Source organism: Eleginops maclovinus, chromosome 7 (genome assembly GCF_036324505.1).
Source record: "Eleginops maclovinus isolate JMC-PN-2008 ecotype Puerto Natales chromosome 7, JC_Emac_rtc_rv5, whole genome shotgun sequence".
Taxonomy (NCBI): Eukaryota; Metazoa; Chordata; class Actinopteri; order Perciformes; family Eleginopidae; genus Eleginops; species Eleginops maclovinus.
In genome coordinates this window covers 2,375,350-2,391,881 of record NC_086355.1, presented here as the reverse complement: position 1 = coordinate 2,391,881, position 16,532 = coordinate 2,375,350, and the positions used below count along the sequence as shown (strand labels likewise).

Sequence of the window (16,532 nt, the reverse complement as noted above, 5' to 3'; positions counted from 1 at the left end):
GTTGCCTAGTATACATTAAATTAAATTTCTTAACTCTTATACAGTATGTAAATATTATTTTGAGATTTGGATGGATGACATATTCTTCGTCTGTTATTGAATCGAATCTAACTCTAAGAGACGTCCACTACGTCACATGTATAAACAACATTTACCTAATTCACAAATCCACAGTCTGACAGTCAGCAAGTTAGCGGTATTTGTTTTTTGTTTACAACCGAGTCCATAGAGGAATACTATAGTTACCTTATTTATTTTTTATAATAACGCTTGAAAGGAGAGTGGTGTGATTTATCTGCAGTTATTTATTTCTTTAAAAAGCCTCTCACAGCTGCTCCGGGGGGCGGAGTGTCTGCTGAAAGCTGCGCCGATTGGGGCGCTGAATCTGGGGAAGAGAGATGGCGTGTTTGTTGGAGGCCCCTCTCCGCATCAGTGTGCTTTCTGTGAGTGTCACTCTCAAAATCTTTATTGTGGAAACTAACAGAGTACTCTCACAAAACAAGTTGGTGTTTGAGCATCTTTTGATTCAGTCATATGAAGAAGCTAGAAGGTTTTATGTGTTTCTGTTAGCTCACAAAGCTAAGTTAGCACTGTAGCGGTTCATCTACGTAGCTGATGGAGGACTTGTTGTATATACTGACGGCATCCCGGCAGGCGGGGACGTTCTGAACATGTGAAGAAATTATTTTTCTCTCGTTTTTAATGACTTTTAAACTTCTAATACATTTGATTATGGACAATAAGGTTGTGGGGGTATACCTCAATAATACAAAAAAAGGGGGGGGGGGCTAGAAAAATAATAAAAACACACCAAAATCCACTTTAGAAAAATGTGGGTCGAGATGTGTCCGCCCGTTCCATCGGTTCATTCGGGAAACAAAATCGAACGAACGTACCTGTCAGTGTCACTCGGAATGAGTTAGCAGCTAACGGCTAACAGTGAAAGTGCTATCAGGTCAAAACACATTTTAAATATTCCTCAATTCACAATGAAAGACACATCGCAGGACTTAGCTTTTTTGACATCCAAACAAACCAAATATTATTGCATCTTGATAATTACAATAACAAACTTGATAGTGTAAGCTAGCTACCCTTATGGTCTCATTCGTTGGGCTAATTAGCATTGGGGTACGCTAGCAAAGCTAACACTTTAGGAGTTGTGTTACTAGGTAAAAAGAGATCAGTTGGCAGCAAAATGTCAAGCATGTGGCTATAGTATTATATTTTAATTTATTTTATCAATTGACAGTGGCTGTCAGGTGTAACTTGGCTGAAGCTAAAATGAACATGCATAGCCTTGAAACAGTGAAACGCCCCCTAGTAAGGTGTGTGCAGAAAGAGGACTCTACTGGCTTTACACAGGGGCCACTTTTGTAAAAATAGATAAGGCAAAGGGCCAGGTAAAAAACAAACAGTTAAACTATTCATCAGTTCAAATGGAGAAACATGCAAAAAGCCCATAACATTCACATAAATGGTTTATTTTCAAATGAGTTGACTTTTAATGGATTCAGTTTTATTTTGTTAATCCAATTAATTTGGCACAACGATTGATACTAGGCCTGTATTTTTTTTAAACTTATAATTCAGATATCAAGCAGCATTTATTATCTACATCTGTATTGTAGATGTATATTTCTAAGAGTTTTTGTAGAATAATCATTATACTTTATATGCTAAACATAACTGCAACCCCTTCCATCATGCCAAATGTTGTAATGATTAATAATCAATCCTAAACATAAACTTCTCCTACAAGGGACAGGATAAATAGCACCTTTTAGTGTTAAATGCACATTTATGTTATTAGGATGATCCTTATTTCTCTTGACATTTTGCTCCTGTTAGGGATTTAAGGGCATTCAGGATTTAAGTTGGACCTCTTTCCTCTTTCATTTGTAATTTGAACTGGAAAAGATCCATTGTGCAATAAGTTGAATATGAGCCTTTGAACACAACTAGCTTTGTTTTTGTGTATATGTATTTATGACAACCATTCAGCCTCAAATTAATATATATCACAGGCACGTTTTGCGCTGCAGGTACAGAATGTACTGAACACCTTGTCAACAGCATGCAGGCTCCAGGAGCAAATAGTAGCGTTGAGTTGTGAGCTGTCGTCCTCTGGGGTCAGGTGGAAAGTTCTGGCTAAAGCTGTCAGTGATATAAACACAGTTTTCTGGTGTCACATGTAGCCACAGCTTTTTAAAGGGCCATGCTGTGGATGCTACTGTACATGTACGACTGTTGGACTATGAAGGCTTTTATTATAGTCAAACAATCAAAAACCAACTATTAAAAAGGGTGTTTTAATTGCCTTGCAGACAGGCTCTTTCCTGCAGCCTTTCAACTTTAAATAATTGGGAATTGATCTTAAATATATGCAATTTTTAAAACTCTGTGCACTATAATGTATATATCATTTTCTGCTGTGTGTGTCTGTGTGAAAGGGAAGCTGAGCAAGATTTAATCTAATCTACTTTCTAGCAAGTTAGCGTCATGATCCTGGTTTCGTGTCTGTCATGTCTTTTAGGTTATGTGTTTTATTTTGAAAGGTTTTCCCCTCTTGTGTCAGGTTAAGTTTCACTCCCTGTCTTTAGTTTCCCTCCTTCCCCTGATTGTGTCATTGTGTTCACCTGTTGCCCCTGTGTTTCTCCTCCCCTCTCCAGCTGTGTGTTGTTTGGTGATTAGCCTTGTGTAGTTAGTCTTGGTTCCCCTTTTGTCTCTTCTTCGGTCGTCGTCGTTTTCTACCTGATCCTGTACCTGTTACCTGCCTGTTCCTGCCCGTCCGTCTGTCTGCTCCTGTTCCCAGTGTCCCTGTATCCCCTGGTTAGTGTTGGTGTGGTTATTTTTCGTTGAAAGTACAGCTTTAATTTAAATAAAGCTCGTCGTTTGTTTGGACCCATACCTGCCTCCCGTTCATTTTACTGCACTTGGGTCCTGTTTCCCTAAACCCTGACAGAAAGACTGAACCAAAGATGGACCCAGCAGTATGTTTGGACGATGCTCTGGTGGCGTTTTCATACCAAATTTTGTGTATTTTGGGAGAATGGAGGAAAGCAGTGTCTAAAGAGGCTCAAGATTCAGCTCTCCTTCGTGCACGCCGGGAAGTGGCAGAGAAGCCATGGTTCGTGAGCTCACTGCCGGAGTATTTGAGGACATTTGTCACTTCCCTAGAAAGCCTGCACCCTATCCTAAAACCTCGGGTCACAGCAATGACGCTTCCGGCTCAAGCTACAGCCAGGCCTCCTGCAGCCATGCCTCCAGCTCAAGTTTCGGCCTTAGCCGCCATGTTTCCAGCTGCGTCCCTGCCAACTCCAGCCACTCCTGTCCTGTCGGCGGCCCGGCCTACTCCAGCACCGCCTGCCCTGCCGGCGGCCCGACAGGACGGCCCGGCCGACGCCGGCCTGGCCTGTCCTGTCGACTCCAGCCTCGTCTGTCCAGTCGACTCCGGCCTTGCCTCCAGTCTCGCCTGTTCCTGCTCCGTTGGGGGTCCCGTGGACGCTTGTTCCGTTGGGAGACCTGCCGTCACGTGTTCCGATAGGGGTCCCGCCAACACCTGCATCTGTTTCGTTGGAGATCCCGCCGTCACCTGTTCCGATGGGGGTCCCGCCAACACCTGATCCTGTTCTGTTGGGGGTCCCGCCGTCACCTGTTCCGATGGGGCTCCCGCCAACACCTGATCCTGTTCTGTTGGGGGTCCCGTCGTCACCTGTTCCGATGGGGGTCCTGCCAACGTCTGCTCCTCTTCCAGTCCGTCCTCCGGAGCTGTCTTGCCGTCTTCCAGTCCGTTCTCCGGAGGCGTCTCGCCGTCTTCCAGCCTGTCCTCCAGAGGCGTCTCGCCAGCTTCCAGCCCTTCCTCCAGAGGGGTCTCGCTGCCCTCCTGCCCGTCCTCCAGAGGCGTCTCGCCGTCCTCCTGCCCAGCCCCCAATGTGTCCCCGTCGCGCTCTCTGGCCCCGTCTTTGGCCCCTTTGGTCGTTTCCTACCTGATCCTGTACCTGTTACCTGCCTGTTCCTGCCTGCCCGTCCGTCTGTCTGCTCCTGTTCCCAGTGTCCCTGTGTCCCCTGGTTAGTGTTGGTGTGGTTATTTTTCGTTGAAAGTACAGCTTTAATTTAAATAAAGCTCGCCGTTTGTTTGGACCCATACCTGCCTCCCGTTTATTTTACTGCACTTGGGTCCTGTTTCCCTAAACCCCGACAGTTAGCCCTAGTAGATTGGAATTGTGGGAAATGTATGCGTCATTGAATTATGTCACTAATGTTGCTCATACATTTTTCCTCTCACAGGAAGTAACTGCCACTAGTCGCCACTATGTTGACAGACTGTTTGACCCAGACCCACAGAAAGTGCTTCAGGGAGTCATGTAAGTCCAGCAACACTTTATAGATTCATTCGGTATATTGTATAAATGCAGGGGGCAGTACATTACTGTCTTGCAGTCAATGTATTTCTTCACAGCCGGTGTCTTTAGCTGTGCTCTGTACTGAAATGCAGTGCTTGCATGAGCATGACCTCTGCTTATACACACAAGCGTTCATGTGACGCTCTATTTCAAAATGCATTTCAGTCATCAGTGTTACTTCATATCTCACTCTCACTCACTCACTCACTCACTCTCTCTCGCTATGGTGACCTGACAATTTCCCTGTTATTTTTAACTTCTGAGGGCACTAGCTCTGGTTACGGCGTGTAGCGCTCCGCTAGCCGAGCACCTGACGGACTTGAGTGCCTGCTACAGCTGTACTTTTCCGTTAGCCTCACTTATCTGCTATATGAGATCATCTGGGGCACTTGCAGAGCAGAGGAGAAGCTGCATGGAAAACAAAATGCAGTGCATGCAAATGAACTGGCTCATTGTGTGTCCAAAAAGTGTGTGGTGCATCTGCTTCATGTTTACCTTCTCTGATGTGATATGGAAATGATGGTCGGATTGTACTCTGTGTGCCTCCTGTTTGATTATCTAAGGACAACACATGCAAAATGCATCTTGATTTAAACATAATGTGCTGTACTTGGGGCATGTTTGTTGAAATTGTTCTCAGTCTGCCTAAATAGATGCCAAGTACAGTTCTAATCTGTGTGTGTCTGACTATAGTGACATGAAGAACGCAGTCATAGGAAACAACAAGCAGAAGGCCAATCTGATCGTCCTCGGAGCTGTGCCGAGGTACGTCTCTGCGCACTGTCTCCAATCTTTCTACCTACGTTTAAGTTGCTGAGTATCCTCTACCATGAACTCCTGTGTGTGTGTGTGTGTGTGTGTGTTCATGGGTTCAGGTTACTGTACCTGCTGCAGCAGAGCTCCTCCAGTCTGGAGCTGAGGACGGAGTGTGCGGTGGTGCTGGGCAGCCTGGCCATGGGCACCGAGAACAACATCAAGTCCCTGGTGGACTGTCACATCATCCCTGCCCTGCTTCAAGGTTGGAGCAAACAATCAAGCAGTCATGTATAAAACACTCACTGCAGGGGAGGACGTGTTCGGAGTGCTACCTGTGCTTTGTTCCTGCAGGTCTCCTGTGTACGGACCTGATCTTCATTGAAGCTTGTCTTCGATGTCTCAGAACGGTTTTCATCAGTCCAGTCACCCCTGTGCAGCTGCTCTATACTGTAGGTTGTCTTATAAGTTGTTCTGTCTGCTATTTACAGTACACACACAACCTATACACATAAACAACATGTCCCTATCTCCTGTTTTGTTTGCTTTAGGACCCCACTGTGATCCCCCATCTAATGTCTCTCCTGAGCCGCTCCCAGAGAACACAGGAGTACATCACACAGATCTTCTCCCACTGTTGTAAGGTATTTGTTGGTATTCATTCTCACTCACACACACACACACACACACACGTACACAGTGGAGTCCATGGCACTGGTATCCAGACGGAGGTTCATAGTGTGTTTTGTCTGCAGACCCCGGAGCACCAGACGGTTCTTTTCAACCACGGCGCCATCCAGAACATCGCCCCTCTTCTTATCTCCCCCTCTTATAAGGTATGTCTCTCTGTGAGGGATGTGCATTTACCCATAAGCCCTTTCACTCGCACAGGTAACTGAATGTCTCCCTCTCCTCTCAGGTCCGGATGCAGGCGTTAAAGTGTTTCTCGGTCCTGGCCTATGAGAACACTCAGGTCTCCATGACACTGGTGAATGGTGAGCTTCTCCTCTCTTCTTCTGCTCTTTTCACTCCTGGGCGTCACTTTTTTTTAACCCCAGTCTTCCTCTGTTTTTGTTGCCAGTGCTGGTGGACGGGGAGCTGCTCTCTCAGGTATTTGTCAGAATGATGCAAAGGGATCAACCCATCGAAATGCAGCTAACAGCAGCCAAATGGTGAGTGGAATAAAGACTATACAATGCACCACTCTATTTCCTTTACACGTTTTTTTTGAGTGTCACCTCTGCTCCTTTTGCTTTAGTCTAACGTACATGTGTCGGGCGGGCGCCATCAGGACAGACGACAGCTGTGTTGTCCTAAAGGTCAGGATTTTCAGAAACCAACATTATTATGATTACTTATGATATAGGCACTCCTTTAACTAACGTGACTTCACGTCTTCCTTCCAGACCCTGCCTTGCCTGGTGCGGATGTGCAGTAAAGAGCATCTGCTGGAAGAGAGGGTGGAGGGTGCGGAGACGCTGGCCTACCTGATGGAACCCGACGTGGAGCTGCAGAGGATCGCCAGCACCACGGACCACCTGGTGGCCATGCTGGCAGACTACTTCAAATACCCCAGCTCTGTGTCCGCCATCACAGACATCAAGAGGGTGGGTCAGCGGGCCTAAATGTGCCCTCTTTAAGTAATTACTTAGGTTTAAAAGAGGCAGATATTTCGTGTTTTATTACACCAACAAGGCTTAGTTAGTTCTTCTAGGATTAGTCTAATCGGAGTTGAGAAAAACTATTTGAAATACAAGTACACAGTTTCCTCTTGCACAATTTCCTTCTAATAAATCCAAGTTTATTGATCTAAACCAACATGACTAAAGGACATTATGCAACAGTTCACTGTGTGTCCTCTCTGTCCTCTGCAGCTGGATCACGACCTGAAGCACGCACACGAGCTGAGACAAGCTGCGTTCAAACTCTACGCCTCGCTGGGCTCCAACGACGAGGACATCCGCAAGAAGGTCAGCTTTCCTTTGGTCTATTTATTTTTCCATATGTAAATGTCAGCATTCATATTTGTATTCTTTTTTTCTTGGGAGAAGACTTTTTATTAAAATGGAAACATTTGAATGTTTTTGGTGTGGTGTTTTGAGTCATTATGCACATCCACTAGGTCTATGTAATTACTTCATATGAAATAGCATCACGCCCATTCCGTCTGAACACACCTAGAGTTTGTGGCATTGTAGTATTAAACTCCATGTATAAATGGACTTGCTATTATGTGTGTACTGTATGTATTTATTACCCTTCACTTCTTGAACTCGGTATAATTGTGTGTATTAGGATGTCTTGCATTTGTTTCACAATATGGCTGTCATCATGCTCTCCCTCAAAACAGTATCCAGGCAGGTTTTTGGTCAAGCTTTAGCTGTCAAACCAGTGTAGCTATCTGGTAAGCAAACAATCACTGTCTTGTAAGCACAGTGGCCACAGAGAGGTGGTCAATTAGCCGATAAGCTAGTGTTAGCTTTCATTCAAAACTTACCGTTCTTTGTGCAACTTCAAATGTCGAACGAAGCTGGAAGTTGTCGCGTCTCCGTCTGTTATCTTCGTCCCGCAAGTTTTACAGACTGCAGGTGTTTTTTTGTTGACCACCTCAAAGTTTTTAAACCCAAAGGAAACTACCCGTGGTATCATTGTTGCCTACTTGGCGGTTTATAGTCTGTTCCGCCTCATTGGGTGTCCAGTACTTTGATTGGTTGGATGCTGTCCGATCAAAAACAACGTGGATCTAATTTGATTGGATGTCGTGCCACACACAGAGAGATAGCGCAGTCCATGTCCAATATCTAACAAATCCCTACAACCTGGTCCTAAACTCATCCTGTAACACAGATGAGCACGCAGGAAATATTCTGCACACCTCCGGCTAACTACGGCGTAGTTGGCGTCCCTTCAACATGTATCATCACACGTATACATCCCCAGCTGAATTACAGTCAATCCCCAGTCCACACCCCCATAAACAAGACAGCAGTGATCTCTATTGGCCTCGCAGGGAGCTGCAAGTCCTGTCTAATTTAACGTTCATGTCCGTGTAGCTTCAGCTCGGTTATAGCAATAAAAATAGCTTAAGTGGAAAAACAAGAATCAGAGGGGGCATGTGGACAGAGTCCTGATCCTTCACTTACTACTATGAACCTGATAGAAACGCTCTGCCTCTTCCGCGGAGTCAAAGATGCGAGTCTGTCCGTTAATAGTAACACGCAGGCGGGCTGGGTAGAGAAAGCCGAAGCGTGCTCCCTCCTTGTGGAGCTGCGACTTGACTTTGTTGAAGGCGGCCCGCTTCTTGGCGAGTGTGGCGCTGAAATCTTCGAAGATCCTGATGGGATGCCCTTGGTACGAAACATGCCGGGATTTCCTAGCACACAGCAGCACACGTTCTTTCTGGACATAATTATGGAAGCGGACCCTGAAGGGCCGAGATCCTTGCGGCGGTTTCGGAGCCAGACTGCGATGCGCACGGTCTAGCGCCAAGGTATCCAGCTGAGGGTCTCCGACCACCTCATTGAACAGTGTAGTCATGAAGAGACGCGCATCATCCCCCTCCGTTCCTTCTGGAATGCCAATCACACGGAGATGTTGCCGTTTCCATTCCGGTGATGGTTGCAGCATGTGTGGCCACGGTGTCAGTGATCATTTGGAGAGAGGCTTGGATTGGGGCCAGGGCGGTGTTCATGGAAGCGGTACGTTCCTTACGTCTTTACACAGTTTCTCAAGTTCCCCGACCAGCATAACGAGGGTTAGCGGCTGCTCGCTAGCTTCCGAAGCACTGGTAGCCATCTTGTTAGCATCTTTATCCCTCGAGCTAAAGTGTTGAGTCAGATGTTGCTGACTTCTGCCGCGACTTTTACTCATTTTGATCACAAAAAGTTACTGAGGCACTCCTAGTGACTTACCAGGTAAGAAAAGTAACAGACGTCTGGGTGTGCATGTTTCAAAGCGAAACAGGATTAGGGAGCAAACGCCAATGCGAACCGATCACTCCAACGCCATAAACCGGAACTGCGTATTTGTATTCTTATCCACCTCTTTCTGTTGATTTTTCCTCAGATCACAGAGACAGAGAACATGATGGACCGGATAGTCAGCGGCCTATCAGAGTCCAGCATTAAAGTCCGTCTGGCCGCTGTCAGGTACGATGTGAAGCAAGTCTCTTTGTCCCAGATCTGTCTCCTCACACCCATTTTACTCCTGTACCAAGTGACCATTTAAAAACCCTGATTGAATTTCTATTGTATTCTACATTTCTTCCCCAGGTGTCTTCACAGTCTTTCCCGGTCAGTGCAGCAGCTGAGGACGAGCTTCCATGACCATGCAGTGTGGAAACCCCTCATGAAGGTCAGTGGAGTGGGTTTGTGGGGGAATCGGTTACAGTTGTGTACTTCTATAAACACATAGTGAGTGATGTGTTGTTGTTGTTTGTAGCTGCTGCAGAACGCTCCGGATGAAGTCCTAGTCATGGCCTCCTCGACACTATGCAATCTACTGCTTGAGTTCTCCCCCAGCAAAGAGGTACACACACATGAAGACAACAGATTGTATACCTTTGAGTATGGTGGCATATGTGTTTAATATTGAGACCATTTGTTTCCGTGATGCAGCCCATCCTGGAGTCGGGGGTGATTGAGCTGCTCTGCAGTTTGACGCAGAGTGACAGTCCTGCACTGAGGGTCAACGGGATCTGGGCTCTGATGGTGAGAAGTGGACCTAACACTTCTTTCACTTGTTACTTACAACCATCCTCCCTCTCTTCCCTCTAATCTGCAGAAACTTGATCAACAGTGTTGTGTTTTGAGCTGCAGGACTTTTATGTATAAATGAACCTACCCTAAGTTGAAGCCCTTGCCAAAAGAGTTCGCAAAATATGTGAAGAAATCTTTTGGAATGATATTTTCCTCAACATGATATCTTTAAAATGTCTCACTTTGTCAAAAACCCAGAGATATTTACTTTAGAACAGAATGGGAGGATGAAACCCTCTTTATTAGTCACACACATGCACACAGCAGAGCACACACAGTGAAATTGGTCCTCTGCATTTAACCCACCGTAGTACTGGGAGCCGTGGGCAGCTACTGTGCGTCGCCCGGGGAGCAATGGGGAGGGGGGATTGGAGGTGTCCGGTGCCTTGCTCAAGGGCACCACAGCAGGGCCTAGGAGGTGAACTGTAGTAGCAGTCCACTTTCCATATTTCATAGTTCAGGGACTTGAACCGGCGACCCTACGGTTCCCAGTCCGAGCCCCTACTGACTGAGCCACTGCTGGACAATATCATATACAGAACAGCTATTAAGCATGTTTGAAAGGCTGTCTGTTGACTAACTGATTCGACGACTCGTTCTTACAGCTGGGATGAGGTTCTTTATAATCTGGTCTCTCTCGTATTTAAAAAACTATCACAGCCAGAGGGGGGAAACACAAATCCAACCCCCCAGATTTGCCACATTATTTCATTACAAAACCTGTGTGTGTGCACGTGTGTGTTTTAGAACATGGCGTTCCAGGCGGATCAGAAGGTGAAGGTGGAGATCGTTCGGTGTTTGGGAACAGAACAGTTGTTCCGGCTGCTATCGGACCCCGACAGCAACGTGCTGATGAAGACCCTCGGGCTGCTGAGGAATCTGCTGTCAACACGCCCAGTAAGACACACGCAGGCTTAAGCAGAACATATTCACTGTAGTGCTTAATGCAAAGGGTGTAGGGTATACAATCGTAGGGACAAATAATGAGGTTCAGGAGTAACTGTACCTTGTGTTTGTGTGTTCGGAACATGGTGAGTGAGGGCTTTGATTTTGATATGATAAAGTGTTTTGCTCTTGGGTTACAGCACAGTAAAGGAAGCCCTGAGACAAAAGTGAGACATTTTTATTCTGGTGAACCGTAGTCTTTCTCTCTTGTGTTCAAGACTTATGGACAGGTGGGAAAAAAAATAGTCTTCTGGGATAAACTTTCTGAGTTCCTAAAAAAAAACCAATCACGCTTTTTCTCAAAATTCGAAGTTTCCTCAAAAATTCAGAATGTTGAAAATTCTTTTTTTTTCTCAGAAGTGACTTTTCTGAAAATGTTGTTCTGAAATACATCACTCATGTATTACCTATTCTAAATACTAGGATTAGGTTTATTTCCGGTGGGTTTTCATGTCTGTGTTGGAAAGTTATGTACATCATACCCATATCATTGTTTTTTCTGTCACGTCTTCCTAAGTCAAACAAAGGAGAGACATTTTGTTTTTATCAGAGTAATATTTTGATCACATCTGTCTAAATCCTTAGTCATCCAATTTTTATCTACCGCTATCTAATATTTAACTTTGAAATGCATCCCGTTGATTTATAATTGAAGATGGTTTTTGATATGTCCAAAAAGGATGTGCCCTACCTGTGATGCAGTATGTAAGACCAAATGATTCCAGTATGTCTTAAAACCATATGTGGATGATTTACTGGGATAATGTTCTGAATGGTAATTATTTTAGCCAGGATAATCATGTAGTGCAGTCCTCATATCCTGCAGTGGCGAGTGCTGAGTTTGCATAAATCCCTCAGGGATGTTAGGTGCAGCCTGCATACTGAATCTCTCCCGCTTCCTCCCTTGATGTGTCAGCACATCGACCAGATCATGAGCTCTCATGGGAAGCAGATCCTGCAGGCCGTGACCCTCATCCTGGAGGCGGAGCACAGTATAGAGGTCAAAGAGCAGGTGAGCGCGCCGACCTCTTCATGCTTACTTTTCATACAGAATTCATGATAAAAAAGCTGCACTGCGGACACGTTTTGACATTCTGCAGGTATGAGTCTGTATTCATTTGCAGTGCGGGTTTTATCGGAGCACATCAGGGAGAATCAGTCGGAGGTTTTTCCTTTTTGCATCACAGAATGTTTGGCACTGATGTAATACTTTCCTTTCCTGTCAGACGCTGTGCATCCTAGCCAACATCGCCGACGGCAACACAGCCAAGGAAATCCTCATGACCAATGACGACATGCTCCAGAAAATCAAATACTACATGGTACTTTATATAACCTGTACTGTAGCTCGTCCCTGTGGTCAGATCTGATGCTGGTGTTGTTGCAGCATGCAGGTTCTCTTGTTGTGTTTTAGTAATTATACTTCCTGTTGATTCTTTTTGACCCGTGCTTTTTCCTCTATCATATTTTCCCCCACTTCTGCTGTTCCTGCAGGGGCATTCGAATGTGAAACTGCAGCTCGCCGCCACCTTCTGCATCTCCAACCTGATCTGGAATGAGGAGGACGGTAAGCCCGGGACTCGTGGGTTTAGTTTGGGTAGCATTTTATAATAACAGCTGGTAAATAAATGGTGAACTTAGAGGTAATATTAATCATAAGCAGAAAAGCTCTCCTGGACTCGGAGGGATGCTGTGGTAAATGTAGCCATCTTAGCTTCAATGCTAATGTTGCTAGCAGCAGATCACCATGTTTCAGAGGCCTTTAATTCCCTGTCTTGTCTCAATTTACGGCCCATTTGTTATTGTGCAGAATCAGAAACACAAGTAATTGTTTTTCATCTTTCAGTTCAAGCAGTGGTCAGCAGCGATTGTTCCCTCAAAGGTCAGCACAGCTCAGGTCAACGTTTAACACATTTGAACTTCTTTAAGACCAAAAGTTACAAGAAACATTTAGACTATTCTGCAGTGAATGCTTTAACAAAGCCACTGATGCCTTTTCTTTAATGGATTGTTGATCAGATGTAATTAGAAAGGATTTAATCTTCCTCTGTCTTCTTCATCATGTGTTCCAGGTTCTCAGGAGCGTCAGGATAAGCTGAGGGAGATGGGCTTTGTGGACATCCTGCACAAACTCACCCAGGCCTCGGACCCCAACCTCTGTGACAGGTGGGCCAGGATAGCAAACCTTCACCAGAGACTTGTTCAAAAGATAGTTTGTCTTAATCTAAATGGGGTTGTATGAAGTGTCTTATTAGTATGACCTTAAATATGTTCAGTATCAGCTGTCGTGTCTGCTTTATTTAGAATATTCTCAGTGCTTCATCTTGCCGTCAGACAGCACATTTCAGCATGTAACTGCTGCCGTTATTTGTAGCTTCGCTCACTTCAAAAGGAGTAATTGTACCCTGCAGAACGCTGGAGTGGCTGGTGTTCTGCTGCCTCCATGGTTTGTTTTGTTTGTGATTGTCAATCAGAACCAAGCGTTCAAGCACCAAGTCACACAATAACACAACCTAAAGGATGAAGGCAGAGAACAGTTACTACTGTTTCCTGCAAGGAAAATCAGTCTGTGTCAAAAGAGTGTGGGTAGCTGTGGAAAAGCACATGGATCACAGATTCAGAAAGGGCTGTGTGCACCAAGGCAAGGCTTTGAAAATATATTATACTATAATTCTAAATTCAGGCTTTTTACTCAGAATATGGAATTTACTCAGAATATTAGACTTCTCAAATTCTAATTTATTTTAAAATTCTCAGATTTTCAGAAAATAAATATAAAAATGTTTCTCAAAATTCTGACTTCTTTCTTAAAATCTGATATGTTATACTTGATATTGATCTCTGAGAATTTCCCAAATTCTATTTTTTTTTCTCATTTATTTTTAAAATTCTCAGATTTTCAGAAAATGAATGTAATTATTTTCTAATCTCGAAATTCAGATTTATTTCTTAAAATCTGAACTTTCTGAAGTTTTTTTTCCTCAGAATTCTAACCTTTTCCTCAAAAAGACACCCAGCAACACATTGCTCAACTTTCTGCTTGAAGTGCTGTCTGTTTCTCCAACTGCATCTAATAATACGTTTAATCCATATAGCATACTGAGTACTCAAACACACTTTACAAAACGTGGTGCTTGGGTGTCAAAGAAGTCTTCTGCTGGTATTACTGTACATAAGTAGCTCATACAACCCCACTCTAAAACATCTGAACTGCCCGTGTTTGATAAGCTTGAAGGACTGACTCCCTCTCTGTCTCTCAGGGCGAAGACGGCGATGCAGCAGTACCTGGCGTGACCACAGAGAGCAGAGATCCTCTACTGCCAGCCTGACTAACGATCGTCGCCGGCCATCGGTTCTTTTGTTTCAGTTTTTTTTTTTTTTTGCACAAAGACACCTTTTGTGGACCTGTTGCTGGCCTCCCTCCCCCCTCCACCCAGAGCCCAACACCACCACCTCACTCCAGACCTCACCTCGGAGACTCTGTGGTTGTTGGGAGGTAAAAGGTTAGGAGGGGTTTGCTTGTTTTTTTTCCCGTTTTCTTTTTATTTTCAACAATGAAGTGATGTTTTTTGGGACTGTGATTTGTTGTTGGCGTGCAGCAGCCTTTTGGACTCCCCGTGGGTGGAGCTTGTGCACTGCGAGAAGTGGACTACGAGGTTTGACGCAGGAGGAGCACGGCTGTCGGACAGCAAAGCTTCCTGGTTTTATTGTATTTTTAATTCATATTAATAATAATGTTTCCTTCTGGTGCCGCAAGCAAGGACCCATTTGGAAAAATACAGACTTGCCTATTTTGGAATTTTGGGTGTTTTTTCTTTTTTTGTGGATACATACCTCGTAAATATATAAATATATATAAATATAAACATAAATATATATTTTTGGATTTTTATTTTCCCCTGTTTTGTTTTGATCCATTCTCTCTGAACCATCCGCTGCAGTCCCATTATGGATATGACTTTGAACATGGATTTTTTTTTGAAGTAAATAAGGAAAGGAAATGTGATTCTCCTGAATTTTTGCTTTCTTTTCTCACCGCTGTGGTTCTGCGTGCACTGTCGCCCGTCACCTCTGTCCAATATCCTTATAGTCCCAATGGGAAATGTAGTTCCAGAGTGCTTACTCTGACCTGCCCGGTTACTAATTAACAGGCATGAGTTCACACACCAGAGACGAGAGGGTTTCATGTGTCCTCACAGCTCTGTTTAACAAGACTGTGTGTGTGTGTGTGTGTGTGTGTGTGTGTGTGTGTGTGTGTGTGTGTGTGTGTGTGTCCTCTGATGTGTTTTTGAGAAGCGAGGACAGAGTCGATGTAAGGGATCATTTGAGACCGGCCCCTGGAGGGTGAGGCACATCCTCAGCAGCAGAATCAAGTGCTTCATTTCCCCCCCCCCTCCCCTCATTATATAATTTCCTCTCCCGTCAGGGTCTTTCTAGAGCAGGGATTCCCAAAGTGCTGGGGTGCGCGAGCTGCCACCAGGGGGTGCGCGAGATGAAACGTGATGGTGGTCTGGTGTAGAAATATTACAGTGTTGTTTTTTAAGTGGGATTTTTCCATAGGCTACAATAACAAACAGGAACAATACACACTTCCTTTGTAATCCCTTTTATTTTAAATAACAAAACTATCATTTATTAGTTTTTGATAGAAACGTAGAAGAAGACAGCCGCTGTCTTCTTCTACGTTTCACTGTGGGCTAGGATATATGCGCGCCAACTCGTTTCATTCATTCTTTCAAATATGACTAACTGGCTGAAATCAGGGAAACTGTCAGGTGGAATGTCTCATGACAAAGTTACGTATATGGCGATAAAACAAAGCTTTGTTGCCTTTTTTTTGTTTTGTTTGGGGGGTGCGTCAACCCGGTAGGGACGTAGAAGGGGGTGCGCCGCGAAAAAGGTTTGGGAACCGCTGTTCTAGAGTGTTCCTCACATTTCAAATCCTTACTGAAATTCTGATAGAATGAATGTTACCATTGAAAATATATGCAGACTTGAAGAAGGATCTCCTCTGTGTGGTGTCTTATTTCTTCCCTGAGAAAAATGCTGCATGTGTTCGACCTCTGCAAACAAATCAAATACAGCTTCAAGGATTCTCTCTGTTCAACAGTAAAGCACTAATGTGCAGTGAAATGTTCCTTTAGTTTGGATTGCATCCTCATTTGTTCCCACTGAGTCGAAGTCACAGAGGTTATGACCAGTTTCTCTGCAAGAAAGTAACCCAGTAATGCAGTAAAAACAAGATCCTCTTTGAAAAAAAGAGGCCCTATTATGCTTTTGGGGTTTCTCCCTTATGCCATAGTGTTATATAGGTTTTGGTGCATGTAAATGGTCTGCAAAGGCTTAAATCCCCAAATTCCCACCAGAGGAAGTTTCTCTCCAGGAAAAAAAACCCAAACACTTCATTTGGTTTTGGTTTGGTTCATTTCTTTTGCGAGAATTTAAGTTGTTTTACTATATTTTTGAACATGAGTGCTTGGAGTCAATGAAATAAAATGAAAGATAATCCTCAAAATAAGTTGAATAAAAATAAGAAAGTGCAATAAAAACAAATGTAATATATTTATACAAACACAAGAAATGTAAGTGAAACGTCCAATTAAATAACACAGATATTTTCATAAATCAAATGACCAGATACAAAACCTGCAGAAATCAACAACAAATTCAC

General features: G+C 44.2%; 1 protein-coding gene across 5 annotated transcripts; it reads left to right on the top strand.

Moving 5' to 3' along the window:
• Positions 1-174: 174 nt before the first annotated feature.
• armc8 (armadillo repeat containing 8) lies at positions 175-15,867 on the top strand. Of its 5 annotated transcripts, none has more exons than XM_063888328.1 (24): positions 175-443; positions 4,291-4,367; positions 5,100-5,171; positions 5,282-5,424; positions 5,514-5,611; positions 5,711-5,803; positions 5,915-5,995; positions 6,079-6,154; positions 6,241-6,331; positions 6,418-6,478; positions 6,566-6,766; positions 7,034-7,129; positions 9,225-9,307; positions 9,431-9,512; positions 9,600-9,686; positions 9,776-9,868; positions 10,664-10,813; positions 11,002-11,028; positions 11,778-11,873; positions 12,088-12,183; positions 12,356-12,428; positions 12,708-12,743; positions 12,934-13,027; positions 14,122-15,867. In XM_063888328.1, the coding sequence occupies exons 1-24, from the start codon at positions 399-401 to the stop codon at positions 14,153-14,155; spliced, it is 2,085 nt and encodes a 694-aa protein (XP_063744398.1). In that variant the 5' UTR covers positions 175-398; the 3' UTR covers positions 14,156-15,867. The 5 variants fall into 5 exon arrangements, with proteins under 5 accessions (XP_063744398.1, XP_063744399.1, XP_063744400.1 ...); XM_063888333.1 differs by lacking the exon at positions 175-443 and adding an exon at positions 480-4,071; XM_063888329.1 differs by lacking the exon at positions 11,002-11,028.
• The last annotated feature ends 665 nt before the right edge of the window (positions 15,868-16,532 follow it).